Source organism: Mirounga angustirostris, unplaced genomic scaffold (assembly GCF_029215605.1).
Source record: "Mirounga angustirostris isolate CCGP_5_RB_7025 unplaced genomic scaffold, mMirAng1.0.hap1 SCAF_5, whole genome shotgun sequence".
Classification (NCBI taxonomy): Eukaryota; Metazoa; Chordata; class Mammalia; order Carnivora; family Phocidae; genus Mirounga; species Mirounga angustirostris.
In genome coordinates, this window is record NW_026991713.1 from 82,159,273 (window position 1) to 82,183,638 (window position 24,366).

Genomic DNA, 24,366 nt, shown 5'->3' on the forward strand with positions numbered 1-24,366 from the left:
TATTAAATCTGATTCTGTATTTGAAAATAAAAATGTGCCTTCTTCAATATTTTTTTTCTCATTTAAAAATACATTCATTCATTTAATGAGTATTCGTTCATGCAAGGGATGTGAAGATTCTAAAACTGAAACAATTTGGGGTGCCTGGTGGCTCAGTCGTTAAGTTGTCTGCCTTCGGCTCAGGTCATGATCCCAGGGTCCTGGGATCAAGCTCCTCATCGGGCCCTGCACCAGGCTCTGCATCAGGCTCCCTGCTCAGCAGTAAGCCTGCTTCTCCCTCTCCCATTCCCCCTGCTTGTGTTCCCTCTCTCGCTGTCTCTCTCTCTCTGTCAAAATAATAAATAAATAAAATCTTTAAAAAAATAAAATTGAAATAATTTTAAAACCATTATTGTTTTTCTTGTAGATATGGACTCCAAAGCTTACACTATCCAGATTATTAGATGATGGAATTAACCTAAAACCCTCTCCTCTTTTAAATGACTATTTTTCTTCCTAGGGAAGCATGGTGTAGTTAAAAAAAAAAAAAAAAAAAAAAAAAAACAAAAACTGGTGTCATGTTGCTGTGATTCTTCCAAGGACTTGTGGAAATCAGTTTAACTCTTTTGGTTTATTGCCTCATCTGCTCACTTAAAAAACAGTTGCAGATTACTATTGATTACACGCCCATTTATGTACAGGCACCTTGTAAACATTTTCCTTACAAAATTATTGTGACAGAGTCATTTTATTCCCAATTTACATAGGAAGAAGTGGAAACAGAGAGAGAGAGAGAGGAGAGAGAGAGATTAATTATCCAAAGCCACATACTTTAGTTGTGACAGAGTCAAGATGTAAACCTAATCCTGCCTGTCTTCAAAGGCTGTGCTCTTTGCATGATGCTTGGCAGTCTCTCCTCAGTAAAGTTGGAATGGATGATCTCTAAAATCCTTTAAAACTTGAAAACATTTCCAGACCCAACACAGCTGGATGCAGCACCCTCTGAGATGCAGTCATGATATTCTACTCTATGCTTAGATCTGTCCCTTAGCACACATACACTGTTTTGTATTGTTAGCTTATTTACGTATTTACCTTTCCCTTGTATACTACTAATTTGCCATTGGCCCAAAGTTTGAGACCCAGTTTGTACTTGATGAAAGGATGACAATTTAAAAATGCCATGTTTTGAGAAGATTATTATAGACAACATTAAAGTCTGTAAATGTGGCAAAGTTGATGTGATTTAAACAACAACAAAAAAAGCGACAACTGTTTTTTACATTTTAAATACAATATCCAAGGAGGTAGGTGGAATAATCTTGGGAAAAGTTTGTAAAATTATAATTTCCATTAAAGGTAAATATTTGTAATAAGAAATAGAATAGAGTAAAAAAAAAAAAAGGAACAAGAACAACCCTTGCTTTCACTACAAAAGTGATAATGCACACATCTTGTCTATAATATCTCAGAAGCAAAGCATCAACCATAGGATAATAATGGTAAAGATCATAGCTACTTGTCAAATGTTCCATTTCACTCTTATGTCAGTTGCCTTATAACTGAAAGCTTCCTATAGGAGATATATTTAAATCCAAGCCAAAGGCCTCTTTTTAAGATCTTAAAGCAAAAGAACAAAAACCACTGTTTTTTCAAAATGATTATTGAAATCTATAAGGTAAGAATATGTATAATATTGGCAGTGTATAATAGAATATCAATTACTTTATTCTGTCATGTAATAAATAATAATATTCCTTATATAATTTTAAAGATTTTATTTATTTATTTGAGACAGAGAAAATGAGAGACAGAGAGCAGGAGAGGGAGGAGGGTCAGAGGGAGAAGCAGACTCCCCGCCCAGCAAGGAGCCCGATGTGGGACTAGATCCAGGGACTCCAGGATCATGACCTGAGCCGAAGGCAGTCGCTTAACCAACTGAGCCACCCAGTCGCCCCTAATATTCCTTATATAATTTTAATTGATTCTTACCTCTCAGGGTATTTATATAGCAGTAAAGGGTAGGTAGCTAAATTTTATCAAAGTTTGATTAAATTTGTTCTTAATGAAAAAGACCAATTCATAGATGTTTGTAAGGTGGATAACCGAACAAATACTCCTTTAATGAATTGGAATGATGCCACTAATATCTTTGATGAGGGAGTCTGCCTTTTCTCTCTTGTACAATAAGAGTGCCACTGAAAGAAGCTTTAGTTGTACATTTAGACTAATTTAAGTTAGTTTTTATTCATTGTATTTTTAGTTCATTCAACAAATATTGCTGTCTGGCCATGTGCTATGTTCTAGAGATAGAATGGTAGCAAGTAGAGTAGATGGACTTCTGCCCTTTTAAAGCTTAGTATGGTAGAGCCTCTTTCATTAGGCAGAATTTTTAAAGGCAGGACAACAAATTATTTTTAGGTTCTTCAAGAGGAGTACCAGTTGAGAACAACAATATTTTCATTAAAAAAATTAAAACAAGTCAAGTCCTATCCAAAGTTTAACACTAATAGGCTAAGTAACACCAATTATTAAAGGGGAATAGAAAAAAAACCCTTGCAAAGATTGACCATTGCTTTGTAACAAAGAATTAAATTTCTGGTAAGTTTTTTGAAGGAAGAAACATAATCCCCAGTTTACTTTTAGTGTCAAAATTCTGGGCCTTTCCCCTTCTTGAATGAGTTTACTCTTACATTTCCTTTATTTGTATAATAACTCTTAGCAGTTTATTTTGATTTTGATCATTTAATTTCAAGCCATATATCTGTTTCATTTGAGTAGAATAAAACAATATTGGGGAAATGTCAGCTTCCACAGATTTTTTTCTTAAAATTTTAAATGTGTTCAAGACCATTTTCAATCTGAGTAATCCTGATGAGGGTTTTCCTTATGCATAGAATTGTACATTATTAGTCAATCAAGGACTTTTCTCTGTTCTTATGAAATTTGCTTTATTCATTTAGCAAATTGTGATGGGATGTCTACTCTGCTGGATTCCCAGCATCGAACAAAACAAACTAGTATTCTGCTATCATAAAGTTTATATTCTATGGAAGATTCAATAAATAAATGACTATGGTAATAAAATACAACATATGGTCTTAACTACTATGAACAGAATAAAAATTAAATGATGTGACTGAAAGTGAGATGGTGGCTTCCTAAATTTCATTGTTCAAGGGAGGGAGTCTGAGGAGTTGGCATTTAAATGATTATCTGGTTGGATCTGATAGTTTATTATCTTTTCCATTTAAATGTAAGCTCTCTGAAACAGAGACATTTTTGTCTGGCCTAGACACTGTGATATCCCCAACACCTAGAATAGTGTGAGGGACATAGAAGGAACTCTTCGGGTATATGCAAAAGGAATGAAAGGGAAAAGTTCATCATTTGAGGTGGTTCTCTCAGACAATTTGGCATTGTCTGGAAACATTTTTGGTTGTTATAACTAGGTGGGAAGTGCTACTAGCATCTAGCCAGAGATGCTACACGACACAGTCCCCAGAAAAGGAACTGTCTAGTCCAAAATATCAACAGTGCCAAGATTGAGAAATCTTGATCTAAGACAAGACTTTTCCATGGAAAACAATTAGAGCACAAAGACCCTAATATGGGAGCAACTTTAAAAAATGGTCTTGAACACATTTGAACTTTGTGTATTGGTATTGGAGGAACTCAAAGAAGGCCATGTAACTGAAGCACTTTTACAAAAGAGAAATGGAAGAGATGATGCCAGAGAAGGTCAGAGCTAGATCATTCAGGGCTTTGTTAGGGTAAGGAGTTTGGATTTTATTCTATGTGCAGGGTAAGGCTATGAAATGATTTTATACAGGTGTGTGACATGATCTGATTTACTTTTCTAAATGGATCGCTCTGAACTTTTGCTTGAAGAATAGCTTCTAGTAGGAGAAGAAGTGGAAGCGGGTAGAATGGTTAGAAAACAATTGTAGTAGTGAAGGCAAGAGATTATGATGGCCTGGAATTAAGAGTTTGTACTGGAGATAGAGACTCATGGGCTAATTTCTATGTTCTCGGGTTAATAGGATTCCCAATGAATTAGATATGGAAAATGAGGAAGATGAAAGGATGTAACAATATAGGGGCGGTGATATCTCTTACTGAGAAAGGGATGACCGAAGCTGATTCCCTTCTTTCATGTCTTGTGTCGCATTACACTAAGGAATGTTCTGACCTGTACTTCTGTGGAACCTGTAGGACTATAACAGTCACCAAATGATTACCATGCCTATAGTCATGAAACAGAATATATTTGCCTCTTATTTCAATAATCCTTCATTCAGGGGAACTGAAGCAGGACTAGCATAGATTAAAACACTTAAGAGTGCAAAGAAATGAAACATGAAAATAAATTATTATCAGTGACACACACAAACATGAACTCATTAGCTATCTGAATCTGGTTGACCTAGGCCATAGATACAGGATTGTGCCCCCATAGTGTTGTACACTTGTGAGATTCTTAAAAATCTTAAATCTATGTGAAGAAACAGTAGCTCCTCTTTTTGTTTGGGAGGCCTCTGGATTTTCCAGTGATGTTTACACACACACACACACACACACACACACACTTAAAGTCTAGGATATTTTATGACTCTTAACTAGTTTCTCTAATATTCATAGACCACTTATTGGACCCTCCCCATGCACTGGAAGATAATTATTATGAAGATCATGATAATTTAGAGATGAAGCCATAGAGTTTACTCCATCTTAATTTAGTACTTTTATAAAAGTGGGGAAAATTTCTTTTGCAAAAGCTTAAGTTCCTTGGCTCAACTCGCTTAAGCCAAAACCAGAACTTCTGTATAACTCATGTAAGATAATACATATCCCCACTTCTCTTGGCTATATTGCATTCCTAAACCTGAGAGTAGTTTAAAGGGAAGTGACTTACTCATTAAAATTTTAGATAATTTACTATATGCCAGGTCTTCTAGTAGGTAATGAGGGTATAAGAGTTGGTAATTTACAGCTGTTGCTGTCACAGCTATCTCTGCTGACTTTAGGAAATAAATGTGAAAATAAGATTTATAATGTAATGATTAAATAGTATAATAAAGATATCCACTGTGTGGGTTCCAAAAGAAGGGAACAGCTGTTATCCATGAGAGTCAGGATAAGAGTCTTAAAGAACAAGGCATATGACCTGGAACATGAAGAATGAATGTTTAGAGAGGGAGTGGCCAAGGTAAGACATTTGTGAAGGGTGGTGTCCTTTGTGAAGGATGTTGAAAAGTCATTGTGGCTAGAATTTAGGATGCACAAAGGAAGTGAGAAGGTTGGATCACAAATAGAAGGACTTTATTCATTCTTAAGAATGAATTGACATATTATTCCAAAGACAATGAGGAACAAGTGGGGGTATTTAAATGATTATTAAAATCATAGTTACATGGGTAGATTTGTTTTTCTAGGAAGATAATTTTGGTACCAGTTTGAGGATAGACTTATAGAGAGAAAAATTAGTGACAGGAAGTTCTATTAAAGGGGGGCACCTGGGTGGCTCAGTTGGTTAAGCGACTGCCTTCGGCTCAGGTCATGATCCTGGAGTCCTGGGATCAAGTCCCACATCGGGCTCCCGGCTCAGTGGGAAGCCTGCTTCTCCCTCTGACCCTCTCCCCTCTCATGCTGTTTCTCTCTCGCTCGCTCTCTAATAAATAAATAAAATCTTTAAAAAAAAAAAAAAAGGCTACAGGGGTGCGTGGGTGGCTCAGTCTGTTGAGTGGCCAACTCTGATCTCAGCTCAAGTCTTGATCTCAGAGTTGTGAGTTCAGGCCCCGCATTGCTACAACAATTCATGAAAAGATGAAAAATGTCAGTGGAGATAAGGAAGGGAGGCTGGAACAAGAGGTCTCCCTACATACTCTAAAACAGCATTTATGTTATGGTGTCCTTCGTGTGAAGAAAATTGTTGTGGGTTGAATTGTGTCCCTCTAAAAATTCATATGTTCAAATTCTAACTTCTAGTACCTCAGAATATGACTGTACTTGGAAATACGGTCTGTATAGAGGCAATTAAGTTAAAATGAGGCCATTAGGGTGAATCCTAATCCAATATGACTGCTGTCTTTATAAGAAGAGGAAATTTGGACATGTATAGAGAGCGATGACATGAAGACACAGGAAGAAGAGGGCCATCTACAAGCCTAGGAGAAAGGTCTGGAACAGCTCCTTCCCTCATAGCCCTCAGGAGGAACTGAGATGCTGACACCTTAGTCTTGGACTTCTAGCCAATAAATATAAATTTCTATTCTTTAAGCCATACAATCTGTAGTACTTTGTTACAGCAGCTCTGGTAAACTAGTACAGAAATATTCTGGCATATGCTTGAATCTACGTTTACAAGAGTATGATAATAATAATAATTGTAGTTATCTCTGAAGGAATAGTATTCAGAGGAGATCTTTCACTGCATACCCTTTTCTAATTACCGACTATTTACTCATGTGAACATAATAATATTGCAGAAATACATTTGACTAATTAAAATTAAAACTGAAACAAAGCTATTTTGAGAAAAAAAATTATCATGATTTGTTGATACAATGCATTCAGGAGGATGCATAGTTGAGAAGAGAATTGAGGATGTTGTTAATATTTCTAACTTAGAATGTTGATTGAGTGATAACGCTTTAAAAATGAGAAAAATGCAGAACCCCACCTTATACATGTTGAATTTTAAAAGTGAGATCTACGCTCAGGATATCTGTTCTGCATCTATAAGTAAGTGACTAGGACTGGAGGACAAACTCAGGGTTGGCATAAACCTTAATATTTCATTGACTCTGAGACAGTATTCATTGTAAGACTCAGAGGGTTTAAAATATACAAAGTGTGTATCTGAGAATCATTGAAATATAAATAAGTGAAGACAAAAGGATTTTGTTAATCTTTCATATACTGAATGCCAAAATGATACTTGCTTATACTCAACAAACAAGTATATTTTTTTACACATTGGTATTACACCAGTTATGTAAATGGATAATATCACCTTAAAGTTTTAAGTTAGATTTCCACATATTATACATGAAATATATTTTTCTAAGTATGTAAATAATAAGAACATGCTCTTTAAAAGTATAAAAATATTAAAATGGCTTATAATTCCATCACCTAGAAATAGCCACTATTAATACATAAATAAATTTTCTTCCAGTCTTTTTTTTCTATAAATACAGATATGTGCATACATTAGATTTTTATACAGATATTTTTTTTAATTGATGTGTAACTGACATACAATATCATATTAGTTTCTGGGGTACAATTCAATATTCAATATTTGTCTATAATTGTGAAATAATCACAGTAAGTCTGATTAACATCCATCACCAAACACAGTTCCAAAATTTTTTTCTTGTGATGAGAACATTTAAGACCTACTTTCTTAGCAACTTTCAAATATGCAGGACAGTATTATTAACTATAGTCACTATGCTGTACATGACATTCCCATGACTTGTTTATTTTATAACTGGAAATTTGTACTTTTTGACCCCTTTCACCTATTTCACCCACCCCTTTATCCCTGCCTCTAGCAACTACCAATCTGTTCCTGAATTTATGAGATTGGATTTTTGTTTGTTTCTCTCTCTCCTTTTTTTTTTTCAGATACCACATATAATTGAGATCATATGGTGTTTGGCTTTGTCTGTCTGACTTATTTCACTTAGTATAATGCCCATAAGGCCTATTTGTATTGTCACAAATGGCAAGATTTTATTCTTTTTTTTATCACTGAATAATATTCCAGTGTGTGTGTGTGTGTGCATTACATCTTCTTTATCCATTCATCCATCAATGGACATAGGATGTTTTTATATCATGGCTATTGTAAAAAATGCTGCTATACGTGGGGGTTCATATATCAATGATATTGATACTGATATTCCTATATCAAGCCAGTGTGTTCGTTTTCTTTTAATAAATACCCAGAAGTGGAATTGCTGGATCATATGATAGTTATATTTTTAATTTTTTGAGAAACATTCATACTATTTTCCATAATAGCTGCACGAATTTACATTCCCACCAACAGTGCACAAAAGTCCCCTTTTTTCCACATTCTTGCCAATGCTTGTTATTTCTTCTCTTTTTAGTTAATAGCCATTCTGTCAGGTGTGAGGTGAGATCTCATTGTGCGTTTTTGTGTGTGTGTGTGTGTAGTTTGGAGTTGCATTTCCCTGATGATTAGTGATGCTGAGAATCTCTTCATGTACCTGCTGGCCTAATGTATGTCTTCTTTGGAAAAATATTTATATTCTCTGCCCATTTTTTAATTGGATTGAATTTTATTTATTTTATTTGCTATTGAGTTGTATGAGCTCTTTATTTATTTTGAATATTAACCTTTTATCAGATATATAATTTTCTCCCATTCAGTAGGTTGACTTTTCACAAATGTTTCATTACTACCCAGTTTTTTCACCTAGCTTTATATCATGAACAAGTTCCCATACCATTAAATATTCTTAAAAAATAGTTTTTTCAAGGGTGAAAAATACAGTCTGGATGTTCCATAATTATTTGATTATTCCCATTTGACATTGAGATTGTTTCTAATATTTCATCTGAAACATTTTTAAATACTTATCTTCATTTCTTGTAGTTTTCTTGGGCTAAGTTTTCTTTTTTTTTAAATTTTATTATGTTATGTTAATCACCATACATTACATCATTAGTTTTTGATGTAGTGTTCCATGATTGTTTGCATATAACACCCAATGCTCCATTCAATACGTGCACTCTTTAATACCCATCACCAGGCTAACCCCTCCCCCCACCCCCCTCCCCTCTAGAACCCTCAGTTTGTTTCTCAGAGTCCATAGTCTCTCATGGTTCGTCTCCCCCTCCAATTTCCCCCCCTACTATCTTCTTTTTTATTTTAACATATAATGTATTATTTGTTTCAGAGGTACAGATCTGTGATTCAACAGTCTTAAACAATTCACAGCGCTCAGGGTTCCCCTTTCTCCGCATCCCCGCCAACATCTGTCATTTCCTGACTTGTTAATTTTAGCCATTCTGACTGGTGTGGGGTGGTATTTCATTGAGGTTTTGATTTGGATTTCCCTGATGCTGAGCGATGTTGAGCACTTTTTCATGTGTCTGTTGGCCATTTGGATGTCTTCTTTGAAAAAATGTCTGTTCATGTCTTCTTCCCATTTCTTGATTGGATTATTTGTTCTTTGGGTGTTGAGTTTGATAAGTTCTTTATAGATTTTGGATACTAGCCCTTTATCTGGTATGTCATTTGCAAATATCTTCTCCCATTCTGTCGGTTGTCTTTTGGTTTTGTTGGCTATTTCGTTTGCTGTGCAAAAGCTTTTTTACACTGTTGGTGGGAATGCAAGCTGGGGCAGCCATTCTGGAAAACAGTATGGAGGTTCCTCAAAAAGTTGAAAATAGAGCTATCATACGACCCAGCAATTGCACTACTGGGTATTTACCCCAAAGATAAAAATGTAGTGATCCGAAGGGGTACGTGCACCCCGATGTTTATAGCAGCAATGTCCACAATAGCCAAACTATGGAAAGAGCCAAGATGTCCATCGACAGATGAATGGATGAAGAAGATTTTTTTTTTTTTAAGAGAGGGAGGAAGAAGGGTAAGGGGCAAGGGGAGAGGGAGAGAGAGAATCTTAAGCAGGCTCCACACCTAGCACAGAGCCTGACACAGGGCTCAATCTTGCAATGCTGAGATGATGACTTAAGCCAAAATCAAGAGTTGGATGCTTAATTGACTGAGTCACCCAGGTGCCCCTGGGCTAGATTTTTATAAATGAAATTATCCCTTGAAGATAATGAGGATTACAAGGCCTGATATGTATTACTTTTCTTAGTATGTATTCCTAGAAATGTGGTTACTAATGATGTGTGAAGATGTACATTGTACCATCACTTGAATATTTTCTTTAAAATCTTCCCAGTATATATTTAGATTATTTATTATTAGAATTCTAATTGCAACAATCATATTGTTGTTATTCTTAGAATAAGTGTTCTTCTGTTCAATGGAATCCAAATGTCTGAAGTATAGTAAATTATTAGCAATAATTTATTGCTAGGTATTCATAATAAAGAATTAATGCATGATTCTTGACTTCTATTCACTCATAATTTCTTTTCTAGATATTTATTCTCTAGCCTATCTAAATTACATTAGAAACTTTATTTCCATTCCAAATGGGCCAGTGAAAATTATAAGCCACTAACTATAGCTACTACTTCCTAAAAAGCACATGCTTTTTCAGCATAAATTGTTAGAGAGAAATGCCCTGGGATGGGGAAGGGTGACTGGGTTATAACAGATCCTTCTATCTAATTACATATACAGGTGGCAAATGCATTATTAAAATAGTGCTTAGTGTCTTATATTAAAGTGAAAATTGTAATTAAAAAGTATGTTCTCTCCTGCTGTGAGTGCTTTACCATAGGGGTCTTGTCTATCTGGTGAATTTTAAAAGAACAATTAAAAGTGATATTGTTCCTGTTTCAGTGAACTGCTCACATTTTTGGTGTACCAAATAAGTATTTTAACCTAACAAAGAAGATTCATAGCATGTTTTAAATATCCTGAGCCTGTTATTTATCATAAATGACTGCTGTGACTTCTTCTCCAAGTGTTGAATTTAACTATAATCTTTGGTGACTATAATGTGATCTCTTAGTTTTTCAACCATATTTCATAATTTCATGATAGCCTGAATTTATATTCTCAATCTTGGATATTTTCCCTGCTAGTTATATTCTATTTTTGAAGAAAGCCTCTGAGTGGCATATGAGAAAACTGTCTAAAATTTGATTGGCTAATAGATTGTTTCCCTTTTTTAATGTAGAATTCCTTGGTTCTAATTCTTCAAGATTCTTTTTTGAGAAAAGGAGAATGATATTACTGATAATAATAACTTGATCTCCTAATAATTATGGTTATTAAATGTTCATGTTTTTGTCTTGCCTCCTTAATTTGATTAAAAACTACTTAGGGCAAGGAGCTGTGCTTTAGGCTTCTTTTTATTTTTTGTCAGATCCCACCATAGAACATTAAAATAATAGATGCTCACCCCACCATTTTTTGATTTGCTTGTAAAATTAAAAACTATAGATTATTACTTGTCATACATAAAAAAATCAAAATATTTGTTCATTCTGATATTTTGTAAAGGGGAAATTCCCATTGCTTTTCACCGTGGAGTTAAAAAATCTGAAAGAAAGTGAGCCTATGTTTGTGTGTTAACCTTCTATTTAGAATAGTTCTCTATACAACAGATTCATTGTCACTGAATAATCACTCTCTTTTCATTTCCCTTTTCTTGTATGTTTTATTGCCATGTTATTTTCAGGGACTCCTGAAAGCCTAGCTGAGAAGGAGAGGCAGCTCATGGGTATGATCAATCAGCTGACCAGTCTGCGAGAGCAGCTACTGGCTGCCCACGATGAGCAGAAGAAACTGGCTGCATCTCAGATCGAGAAACAACGCCAGCAAATGGAGTTGGCCAAACAGCAACAAGAACAGGTGAGTAGGAGCCAGGGACACAAGTTCCTTAGACATGGTTTTGCCTGCTATTTATAGGACACTCCTAGGTGCACAAAGATCAATAAAAGTCTTTCTTCCCACCTCACGTAAATAAATAAAAAAACAAAATACAAAAGAAGCAAACAAACAAAAACACTTTGATCTGAAAAAGCTTATCAACTACTTTAGTGGTATGTAACATCGAAGTAATTATAACCAAGGTGAAATTCTGATAGGTCATGAGAGAAGTACCAAGCAGAATCATGGCATGTCAAGAGAACATTTCCAGTCAGGGACACCGTGAAAGAGTTCATTCAACAGGTGTTTGGTATGAGCTTTGAAGAATAAGTAGGATTTAACAAATGAAGTAAATTAATTATGGCCCAGGAAGTTTAGTTAGATACCTATTATAATAACTTCAATAAGGAGTGAGAATCTAAACTAGATAGTTTAGAATCTAAACTAAATGACCACAGAAAAAGAGAAGAAAAGAATAAACAGGTGGGAAAACTATGATTAGTTGAATTCTTTGAGTGGGCAAAAGAATGAGGAAAGATGTTGAGTCTGGGTGATGGGTCAAGTCAGGAGGAGGGCAAATTTGGAATAACAGGTGGTTTTATCATGTTTAATTAGAGCTCTTGTCAGGTTGTCCAGCTGGAGGTATGTAAAAAACAGCTAGAAATACCAATTGACGGTTTGGAAAAGAGGGCTGAACTAAATTTCTTAGTTTATTTACATAGAGATGGTGGTTTAAACCACTGGGGTAGGTAAGTTTCATTCATTTATTCAACAAATAATCAAGTGCTTCTTATGTGCCAGGCACTGTGCTAACTTCTGAGGCTTCATCAATTAACCAGTAAGATAGAGCCCCTAAATTCTAGTGGAAAGAGAGCGATGATTAACAAAGGAAAAGAGAAATTAACAAAATGATTTTAGACAGTGATAAGTTATTTGATGAAATGTAATTAGAGCTATTTAATAAATATTGATTGGTATGGCAAAGCAATGTTTCTTAGATTGGGTGGTTGGACCTGGCAATTGAACTCAGATCTAAATGACATACAAGAGGCAGCCATATTAATATCTGGGGCCAGAGTGTTTCATGAGGGAATGGCAGGTTTGTAAGCCCTATATTAGAATAGTGGTGATAGCATTAGAAAATGGAAAAGGACTAAGGGTAGATCCTTGGGAGATACTAGCATATAGCTGGTAAATAAAAGAAAATGAACAGTTCCAGAAGAACAAACCTACTAGATTTGTCATTTAGTTTCTCACTGTTGGCCTTTTAAGACTCTGGCTTCTCTGGAGCTTTAGTAGTAGAAATAAGGCATAAGAATTGACAAATGGGTAGTAGGAAAATGGAGGCAATGTATAAGAACTATTACTTAAAATTGGTAGCAAAGAGAAGGGAAGAAAGAGGGTGCCATAGGGTGAATTTATATACAGACATGATACATCTCTTCTGGGACTAACTCCCTTTTGCCATCCCATATTCTGGGCTCTGTCCATTCACCGTCCAAGTGGAAGAAGACTATTATTTAGTCAGGGGTAAGTGTCCACACATCCCTGCAAAACCTTAACAATTTTCAAAATGTAAACTAGCAGAGTTGAAAGAAGAAATATTCAGATTACATTTGAAGTGACCCCCTTTCAGTTTACTTCTCCCTACTTGGTGGTTCATCTCTGCTTGAAAAATGATGCTTTCATGTTTAATGAAATACTTCATCATCTTCCTGAAAGATATATTTGGCCTGTTCTTGAATATGGTCCAAATTTCTCTTGCTTTACCCCCATGATAAGAGTTCAGAATGCTCACCTGTGACAGTCTAGAAAAACACTACTCTTTTCTTGTTCATAATTCTCAGTGCTTTCAAACATCTGAATTCTAGAAAATTCTAGGAGCTTCTGAAACTGTAGGTCAGATGGGGATATTTCTTTGTAGAGAATCACTACTTTGGTGGGTTCAAGGGCATATTTGTCCTGAAAAATCTGAGCAATTGCTAACAGAGAGCAAAGTCCTCTTCTCTTTCACATTCTGGCTCATCCCCACATATCATCAAAGGATTCTAGAATTTTTTACTTTTTCTGACATTATCCTTGGAATTTTAGAAATCATTAGGTTCTTCCAGAATTTCTCTCCTATGTTGGAAAGATGCTAAGCAATGATGCCTACAAAGCCTGAGAGAAGATCCTTTGTGAAAGCTTCAGGTCAGGTTTCTAGAGCCTATTTTACTCCCCTAGATCTTCTTTACCATGCAGTGCTGGCATGCATAATCACCACTCTTGTAGTCACTGATCTTTTCATCAGGACACAGGAAAATCTCTGAAGGGCATTTAATACTTATTCCTTAAGATTCAGGTTAGGTATATCTTCTCTTGAGAACTCCATTTCTGACCCTCCTCCTAAAACTCCCTACTCATTATAGGGTGTCTCTACTCTGGGCACTCTAATATTCCTATTATAGCCCTTAGAGATGCTAATGAATCTGTTCATTGACCAGCCTTTCCACTGGACTCTGAGCTCCATTCTACATTTTTTCATTCAATAAATATCTATTGAGCACCAATTTGATGCCAGGTTCTATTCTAGTTACTGGGATACAGCCAAGAATAAAACAGACAAAAATTCCTAATGTATTGAATTCTCATTAGGAAAAGATAGTAAACAAACAAGATGTTGATGAGGGATATAAATAAAGGAGAGAATTAGGGATGAGGGTGCCAGGTAGAGAGAGAGGCTCTTTTAAAATGGGTGCTCAGGGAAGACTTCATTGATAGGGTGATATTTGAGCAGAGACTTGCAGGAGGTGAGGGAGTGGCAGTTATCTAGGCATAGAGGTTTCCAGATGGAGGGGAAAGCAAGTGCAGAGGCCCAGAAGCAGGTACACCCTTGGGAGATAGGAGCATCCTTAGCGTCTTCAAGAGACAGGAGAGGAGAGTGGCAAGAATGGAGTAACAAAGGGAGGAAGAGGAGAAGGTGAAACCAGAGAGGTAGCAGGAGGCCAAATCATACAGGGTCTTGAGGGCATCATATGGACACTGCCTTCTGCTCTGAGTGAGACAGAGGGTTTTGAAAAGATGAGTAACATGACACGACTTATATTTTAAAAGGGTCTTTCTAGATATTGGCATATTATAGACTGTAGGGAGCAAAGGCAGAAGCAGAAAGAGCAATAGGAGACTATTACAATAACCCAGCAAGAGAGAACAGTGGCTTGGAACGGGAGGAAGTGTGGAGGGGTGTGAGGTGGTCAGTTTCTTGATAAATGCTTAAGGTGCTGATAAAAAGATTTATCAGCTGAAATATTGACATGTGGGAGGAAAGGACCAGATTTAAGGAAAAGAGTGATATTCCTTTTCCTACCATCTCCTTTCTACCTTTCTTCAGGGAAAAAAAAAAAATGGATTTTTTAAACCCTGTCCCTAAGGTAAAATGAAAGCATGAAAATAACCATAACTGAATTTAGTTTTGAACTTGTTGAATATGAGGTACCTTTGAGAATGTCATTGGAAAAATGGGTCTGAAACTGAAAGCAAAGGCAGAGGTGAGAGAAACAAATTCGTAAGTACTTGGCATACATTCAGGAGTAGGGATACAACTACCGACATTGAATGGCTAGACAGAGCAGTTGAAGGTAACTGAGAAGGAATAGGCTGAGGGTAGAGAAAAAACAGGAAAATGTACTGTCATGGAAGCCAAGGAAGAAAGTTCAGGATCAAGGGAAAGAACTTGAGTGTTGAATTTTGATGAAAGGACAAAAGGTGAAATCTAAAAAACACATTAGAAGTGAAAAAATGAGGGGTGCTTGGGTGGCTCAGTCAGTTAAGCCTTTGACTCTTGATTTCGGCTCAGGTCATGATCTCAGGGTCTTGAGATCAAACCCTGTGTCGGGTTCCATGCTCTCCCTCTCACTCCGCCCTCACTGCCCCCCCCAAAATAAATAAATCTTTAAAAATTTTTTAAAAATGAGATTGGCGACTTTTATTACCAATTATTTCAGTGGAGAATGGGAGCAGAAACTGTGATGCAGTGCACTGAGGAGTTGGCTGTTCAGGGGTCTGTGGGAGGCAGAAATGGGGGCAGTATTTACGAAAAAACAAAAACAAATACTGAAACCTCAGTGAGGAATACAGCCTCCACAAGGCAATACCCTGTGCTACCCTGAACTCCCAGGTCGCAACAACCCCCCTGTTGATGCAATAGTTTCTTTTGTACAAAAGAGATAAAAATGCCAGAGGCCGTACCTTCTTAACAAATTGCCAGGAAGGAAGAAGGATTTCTGACACTCTGCTGTTTTCATACTGGATTGGATCACTGTTGGAGTGTCTTAGGCTCCGTTTGTTTTAGGCCAAAAGAAACTGTGCCAAAAACTAAATAGCTTGTTTGGTCCTACTTATGGATGAATTGCTGGTACTGTAGGGGCTCAGGCACATCTATTTTCATCATCTTAATCAGTGTCAAATCAAACTTGGAGCAACAGAACATTGGTAATTTCCCCCTGGGACTACAATATACTTTTAAATTTTTCATGTGCAATTTCTCCACAGATTGCAAGACAACAGCAGCAGCTTCTGCAGCAACAACACAAAATCAATTTGCTTCAGCAACAGATACAGGTCAGAAATCATCATTTCATGCATACTTCCAATTAAAAAAAAAATCTATCTACCTATCTACCTATCTATCATCTATCTATATTCTAATTTTTAGATGAGCTAACTGGAATAACCTCCAAAATAAGAATTATTTTCGGCTTACTTAATTCCTGCCCTATTTCCTCCTATGCCATGAGAATCTTGCAAATGGTGACTGGCGCAGGCCCCTACTGTCAGGGAACTTCAATCTGAGCAAGCTGACAGTCATTTTCATACTATACAAAAAGGAAATTATTGCTGAGAAATGCTAGAAAGGTTTCATTTTCTCTATTCTTTAATGTTTAAAATGTGACCGTGAGTGTTCTCAGTGAGGGATGTGCAGGGGAACCAAAGCAAAAAGGTACAGCAAGTTTTGTTAGAGAGCCGTGGCAGAGAGGACGTTTTTACTGTATGCTCAGGAGCCACGTGTCATAAGGGTTGAGGTTAGGGAAGATAATGATTTGGTGTTCAAGTAGAATTTCACCCTTCATGTTGCCTGGAGAGACCAAGAGCGAGGGCTCTATAACCTGCATCTTTTGCTTAAATGGAAATGTGTGATGATGAGGAGCATCAGTGAAGATGGAAGAAAGCAGCTATATTGATAATAAAAGGAAAAAGTGTCCTGTCTTCACCACTTGCTGGGGCATGAATTTTGACAAAAATTTTTCCCCTTCTGAAAATTCCCTTTCCGAAAGTACCTATTTCGTAAGAGTATTTATGAGGACTTAATGAAATCATGGATGGAGTATCAAGGCACACAGTAGGTGCTCAATACATACTTGCTATTGCCAGCAAGTAAAGGAATCTAATTCATGGAGCTATGAATCCACCCTATGTAACATCGTCTTCTGGAAGCGGATGTTAGAGAGGAAAAATTCATCATTCTTTTGAAATTCTGTCTTGAGAATCCAGCATATTTTTTCAGTGTAAATATCATAAATGACAGAAGCAGACATGTCTACGTTATTTCATTTGTGTATTTAATCACGTTTAGACTTCATTGCCAGCAAACTTTATCCCATTTTACCTAATTGGGCCAGGTATACCTAATTTCTTTACCCTGGATTATATAGCCCAATCAGGGTTTGCTCATTCCTGGTCCACCTGACATTTTAGTGAGCTAGTCATAGCTTCAGGGAGACAGAGAAACATCAGTGAGATGATCCAACCAGGATTCTTTGCTCTCCTTAACTGTAATTATGAGCAGCAAATCCTAATGTGATGTTATCAATCTGTTCATATCTGGAATGTGGTTTATTAAATTTAGTGGTTTAAAACTGTTCATTGGGGGGTGCCTGTGTGACTCAGTCAGTTGAGCTTTGGACTCTTGATCTCTGCCCAGGTCTTGATCTCACTGTTGTGAGTTTGAGCCCTTGTTGGGCTCCATGCTGGGCGTGGAACCTACTTAAAAAAAAAAAATACAAAAAACTGTTTGTTCAATTTCATGTTCAGTCTAAATATGCTGACTTTGAATATAGTTTTAATTGATGGTACCAGGTTATCTACATTTAAAATGTTTTTAATTGAAAATCTAAGATAATAAAGCAGTTATGGCCATATATATATATATATTTAATATGGGAAGTAGGAAATGTTTCAAGCAAAAATTAAGTACTGAGCAAGACTGACAATCTGAAAGGAATTCATTTACACAGTTTTTAATGTATTCATTAACTAAAAGCATACTTCTAAAGTATATTTTATAAATTGTTGATTTGGGGCAGTCTTACAAATACTTAATAGTTGTGAGAGTCACAATATATTTAAATTAGTCTATTGAGAGATTGTTCAGTTATGGGAAGGACCGCTATAGGGACATGTGTAGAGAAAGAAGATTAAAAATGTGGAACAGATCCATTTTTTTTGCTCATGTAAATCCTTGCCACATTTCTTTTTGAGAATGTTTTCTCTCCCTTTTCTTCTTTCCCCTTCTTCGTTTTCCTTGGCAGCATCTGACAAGGAAGAAGAAGGGTAAAAATCAAATCTGCTATCGTGGAAGGCAAATCAAAATTACAACAAATAGCATTATAAAACTTCTTTTTGTCAATGCACACATAATCAGTGCTTACATGAGAATTTACAATAGAATAAATTTACTTGATATCTGCAAATACTTACATAGTATATTTTGAATTGATCTACTTCTTTATCTTTCTTAAATATGGAGCTAAAGACCTTGTAGAAATAAACACACCAACTTACATTGTTCATCCTGATTGCATTTTCTTACGTGTTTTATACCATTGTCTCTTTGAGCTTTAGAAAACAATGCGTTCTAGTTTCTTTATCGGTAGAATAGTGGGCTGCAATGTTATTCGACCCACAATTAAGGCTGCCTTTAAGCTTTTGGTTTCAGTTATAAATACACGCTTGCCCCAAATGTTGGTAAAGGTATGCAAAGCACTAGATGGGTAGACAGATCTGCTAGATGGATTAGATTGACAGGGTAAGAGAGCAGGACAAATTTTCACACTTGATGGCTGTGTTAAATGACAAGAGGATGATGTTCCCCAACATTTCTCTCATTCTTTTACTGAGTTCTCTTTAAAGGAGAGGTTAATTTAGACATCTTTATTACATTTGAAGTATATGTCCTTCGATTTTAAAAAAAAGTGTATGAACAAGTTTGTATATGCACAAACATTCACATATTCTAATGACCCAAGTTACTTAAAATTTCTCTTGGCCTATTGTTTCTATTTTCTTTCAACTCCAGATGAAAAAGTGGTAGTAGGTTTTACTCTGTAGTTATATATTCAAAGAGAAAATGCCGTAAGAATTAGCAAATTCACCAATTTTATTCAATCACTTAGGATCAATTCTATATGAACAGTTTTTCTCTCTTTAAAAAAGCAACCTTAGCTCTAATTGCATGATTCTAATTGGATTGAGAACTCGATCTACATTACTTCCTTGCAAAGACTTTATGTGGAGTTATAGTCTTCTAGGTTGATTCACGTAACTCATAGATTAAAAGAAGAAACGAAAAAGTTTTCTGTTATTCTTTCTAACATCATAAATCAGTTCATTTTACAAATAAAATCATGTCATAATACCAGAAAATATCTCATCTTCCCACAAGAACTTGTCTGTTTCTTTATGAGACTCTCAATTTTAGCAACACTAAGAAGTTCGACTTCTTTTTCTCCCATTCAGCAGTTTTCCTTTAATACTTTATTGTCCTTTAAAAAGTAGGATATTTTTGCATTCCTGCTTACTGTACCTAGCTAACTCTTTTTTTTTTTTTTTTTTTTTTTTTTTTCCTAGCTAACTCTTAATGCACGTTAATATGTCAGATGAAATTTATAGATATTTCAGAGAAAAATATCTTTTACATTTTAAAAAAAATAACCTTTTTTTTTCTTTTAATCTTTTGCTTATGCTACATTGCCCATCTTTTAGCAATTTTATTTTCTGACTAATCTCTTTTTTACATTAAATCAACCTGTTTCTAATAGGGATTGCTAGGAGGTGGTTTATGTTTCCAATAATGATCCTAAACCAACGGTTCATCTTGACCTCATTCACTGTTACCAAAACCTTTTAAAGTAAATGAATGAGTGACCTCTACTCAGTTTCCATTATGGCAACAAACTGAATGTCCCTAGAGACTCAAGTTCCTTTTATCTTGAAGCTTTGTATGGGACAGGGTTTCTATAGCTTTGGGAGTGAGAGGGGGAAGCATGTCCTAGTTTAATTTTTTTTTACCTTTTTTCAATAATACTTAATGGAATTTTAAGTTCTTATTAGCATCTAATAGGGTCAGTCCAATAACATGCTCTAGTATGAAATCCACTTCAGGTATTTTTAAGGGAAATTTTAAAGATGTTTTACTTCTTTTAAAATGTGTATTTGTCATGATTCCCATACTGAAAGTTCAGTGTTTGAATTTTCTTAAGAGATTCCACAAATCTGTTGCATTTTCCCTTCTGGCAAATTGTTCCAATTGTTTGTTGTTCATTATATTCTCTTGGGGGCAAAGATTTGGTATTTAACAATCACCTGTCATTCTTTCCGATTCATAAGGTATACATTTGCAGAACTAGTAGTAACTTTGGGTCACTGATTCTGTCTAGAGCTAAGGGTAGAGCAAAGGACAAATCTCTCTTCTTTTGTATTAACTGGCCAGTGTGTATTCCAATGTATATAGGGAAGAGCTTGGCTCTTCAGGTGGTATAGGACTATATTTAACTGTATGAAATACAATTTTAATTGTATTAAATGATTAAAAATAAAGATAGAGAGCAGGTTCTCTGGAATTAGACATACCTGAATTCAGTCTCTGCATGTTCACACCTCATGTGCTGTGTGATCTTAGGAAAATTGCTTAATCCCTCTGGTTTCATTATTCCCATCTATTAAATGGGAATTATAATAACTGACACTGGCTTAGTTTGAGGATTAAATGGAATCATACCTGACAATGTAGTGAGCACACAATGCTGAAAATTTTTGCCTAGGTCATTAGGAGAGAAAAACTTGTTCTTCTGTATTTCTGATGATGAACAATTTAATGAGTATTTCCAGCAAGAGGAGAATTTCTAGGAAAAAAAAAATATAATATACATGGCAGTAGTCACTGAACACTGTAAGTTCAGTGTTCCAATAATTCATATGATTTTAGAACTACAAGGGATTTTTAGAAAGCCTTTATTTAGACCTATCTCTCATTTTGACATTTGTAAACTGAAACCAAGTAAAGTTAGAAGATTTTCCCAATGTCACAGAAGTTGTTACTTGTAGAACAATGGCTGTGTTCCAAGTTTCTCCCAAGTCTTGGCCCAGTTCATTTTTATTTCACCGACATTCTACCATTTAAGGCTTAATGGCCCGAAGTTTTCAAATGAGTTTTCTTTCCCTGGGAACTTATTCCTACAAAATAAAAATACAACTTGACTTATGTACAATTGAATGATTAAGTTGCAGTCATGGGCTCAACCAATTTGTGATAAAGGTTTCATTTTATTGGAGCCAAAGTTCTCTGAGTTCATTAAGAGTTTTGGTAATTCTTGATAAATTATTATGCAGAACAAAATCCATTGAAATATTGTATTGAAAACATAATAACGTGAAAGGTGAAATAATAGTACCTAACTGACCTGCTGATTTATGATTTCTTTCTCTGAGTGTGGTAAGTTGCAAGCATTTTACCCCCCCTCAACAAGACTCCACACACATACATGAGGACAAAGAGATTGCAAAGTAACCTTGTCTCTTTAGGAGACTGGAAATGCCAAGAATAAACACCATGCAATTAAGGTAACATTTCAACCTGAGAAGGAAATGCATTAACTCCTTGAGCTCTGACTGATGTTTTGCTGTAGGAAATAAAATATACCACAACTGGACAGGATACAGTCTAGGCTTTCAGATAGATTATTGGAGGAGAAAATATGGAGGAGATACAAAGAAGTAGCTTGAAGGGTGACTTCCTGCTCTTCCTTGTTCTTTATGGAAGTAGAAGATCCATTTGAGAAGATAGGTGACCTCTCCTAGAAGATCAGGGATGCTACCTGCAACTCTCTGTCCTTTTATTCAGAGAGAGCCACTTTAAAATCCTTAAAGCATTTTTAATACATCTGCTGACAATTACCTAATGATGGAATTTTCCTCATAGATAAGCCTGTCTCTGTAGATAAAGGTACAGATTGATTGATATGCATATACAGTTTAATTTTTACTGATATAACACATGTCACATGGCTAAGTGTACAAGAGAATAAGGAAAGCAACTATCCAGAACCAAATCCTCTATGTGCTCCTCTGTATACTGTGCCCAATCCTTTTACTCAGAAGGAGCCACTTTAAAATCTTTTAAGTTTTCATTTTTAATAACTTCTTAGTATTCACTAAGTATATAAAAATACAACTATAATGCTGTTTATGACTTATCTACTTTTTAAATTTCATTAACTTAGAAATGAAGATTTGCTGAGTTCTCGTGTCTCCACCCTGACATCCCCACCAATCCCTCCCTCGCCTTGTAGTGTAGTTACAAAAGTCATTTAAATTCTTCCGATAGGTACTTCTAAGCTTTAAATAATTTACTTACATCTCTTCTCTTTGTCAATCAATGATAAATAGTCTCTTCACACTTGCCTCGTCAGATGAGGATGGAATCTCTTTTCTCTTATTCCCAATTGCCAATTTCTGTTACCTGTATGTCTACTCTAAATATATATAATAAGTGTGTGTGTGTAGGTATGTATGTATACACACGTACCTGTTGTGCTTTACCTAATGGTTAATCTTAAAAGTTGAAAATTTTAAAAATGGTGCTTACCTACTGGGTATTTACCCCAAGGATACAAATGTAGCGATCCGAAGGGGTACATGAACCCCAATGTTTATAGCAGCAATGTCCACAATAGCCAGACTATGGAAAGAGCCAAGATGTCCATCAACAGATGAATGGATAAAGAAGATGTGTGTGTGTGTGTTTGTGTATATATATGTGTGTGTGTGTGTACACAAACACACACACACAATGGAATATTATGCAGCCATCAAAAGGAATGAAATCTTGCCATTTGCAACGAGGTGGATGGAACTGGAGGGTATTATGCTGAGCGAAATAAGTCAATCAGAGAAAGACATGTATCATATGATCTCACTGAATGGGGAATTCTTAATCTCAGGAAACAAACTGAGGGTTGCTGGAGTGGTGGGGGTGGGAGAGATGGGGTGGCTGGGTGAAAGACATTGGGGAGGGTATGTGCTATGGTGAGCACTGAATTGTGTAAGACTGTTGAATCACAGACCTGTACCTCTGAAACAAATAATACATTATATGTTAAAAAAAAAAAAAAAGAAGATAGTAGGAAGGCAAAAATGTAGGGGGGGAAATTGGAGGGGGAGACGAACCATGAGAGACTATGGACTCTGAGAAACAAAATGAGGGTTCTACAGGGGAGGGGGTGGGGGGGATGGGTTAGCCTGGTGGTGGGTATTAAAGAGGGCATGTATTGAATGGAGCACTGAGTATTATACGCAAACAATGAATCATGGGACACAACATCAAAAACTAAGGTTGTAATGTATGGTGATTAACATAACATAATAAAATTTAAAAAATGGTGCTTACATTAAAATACAAATCTTTGTATTGTTTCTTGGATAGTCTTAAAGGGATATTCCGTATTTCCTTTTCGTGTAACTTTGTGCTTTCCAATTGCCTTTTCTTTTCTTTTTTTTTTTCCCTCATGTTACTCATGTGATTTGCTTTATAACTTCATAAATTCTCAAGAATAAATCAGATCTCCAGAACGCCGCTTTTCTTGATAACTGCTTCTTAGCTGTCTGTCCTGCTTTCATTTAGATCAGTTGGTCCAGCCAACATTCTGGAATGTCCATTTATAATTCTGGAGTTGGAATCACTGTTTCCTATATTGTCCTCCTTGGTTTATCTCCTTATTTTGGTCTAGAACCACATCAAGAAACTTCCTGAAAGAAAAGGAGCAGTGTGGGGATGCAGGATATAAAGGGTCTGGGATAAAAACATTCTAAATATATGTATGTGTAATAATATTCTATTTAAACTCTCTACTTGATTGACAGTTTGGCTGAAAATGAAATTCTAAGCTGGAAATCATTTTCCTTACATTTCAAATCCATTGATTCATCATCTTCTAACATCGACAAGAAATATGATGTTGATCTGACTTTTGTTGTTGGTGATGACCAATTTTTCTCCTTTCTGAAAGTTTTTAGTATCTTCTAATTACTGTGACATTTCACTGGAATGTATACAGATATTTTGCATTTATTATTTTGTAAATTCCATGAATCTTTTTGTCTAAAGAGTTGTAGTTTTTTTGCTCTGAAAAATTCTCTTGCTTTTTTTTTTTTTCTTTGCCCATTTATCTCCTTATTTTCCAGTTCTTTCTGCATCTTCTGTGACACAGATATTTTATTTTCTTTTTCTGGACTAATAAATATGTTACTTATTGTTCATGTTTTTACCTCTGCTTCTTGATTCTTCTTCCTAGGGGATTGCCTGAAATTTATCTTCTGAAGTGTTTAATTGAATCTTTGAGAAATTACCTTTTACATTTCCACAAGCTTCTTCTTGCTCCCTGATAATTCTGTTTTCAGGTTATCCTATTCCTGTTTAATCCTGTTCTTGTCATTCCTTATTGAATTGAAACTTGGGGGTGTTTTTAAAAAGTTAAATTCTCATTTCCTTAAATTTTCTTTTCCTCCATTTTTCACCT

General features: G+C 35.7%; 1 protein-coding gene across 13 annotated transcripts in view; it reads left to right on the forward strand.

Annotated features, from left to right (window-relative positions):
- SOX5 (SRY-box transcription factor 5) overlaps window positions 1–24,366 on the forward strand; it is a 1,012,222-nt gene that overhangs the window by 796,412 nt on the left and 191,444 nt on the right. For all 13 annotated transcript variants that reach the window (XM_045873750.3, XM_054507151.2, XM_054507149.2 and 10 more), the window contains 2 exons: window positions 11,346–11,518; window positions 16,067–16,135. In XM_045873750.3, coding sequence (XP_045729706.1) covers window positions 11,346–11,518; window positions 16,067–16,135 — 242 coding nt within the window. The remainder of the gene's footprint in view (window positions 1–11,345; window positions 11,519–16,066; window positions 16,136–24,366) is intronic.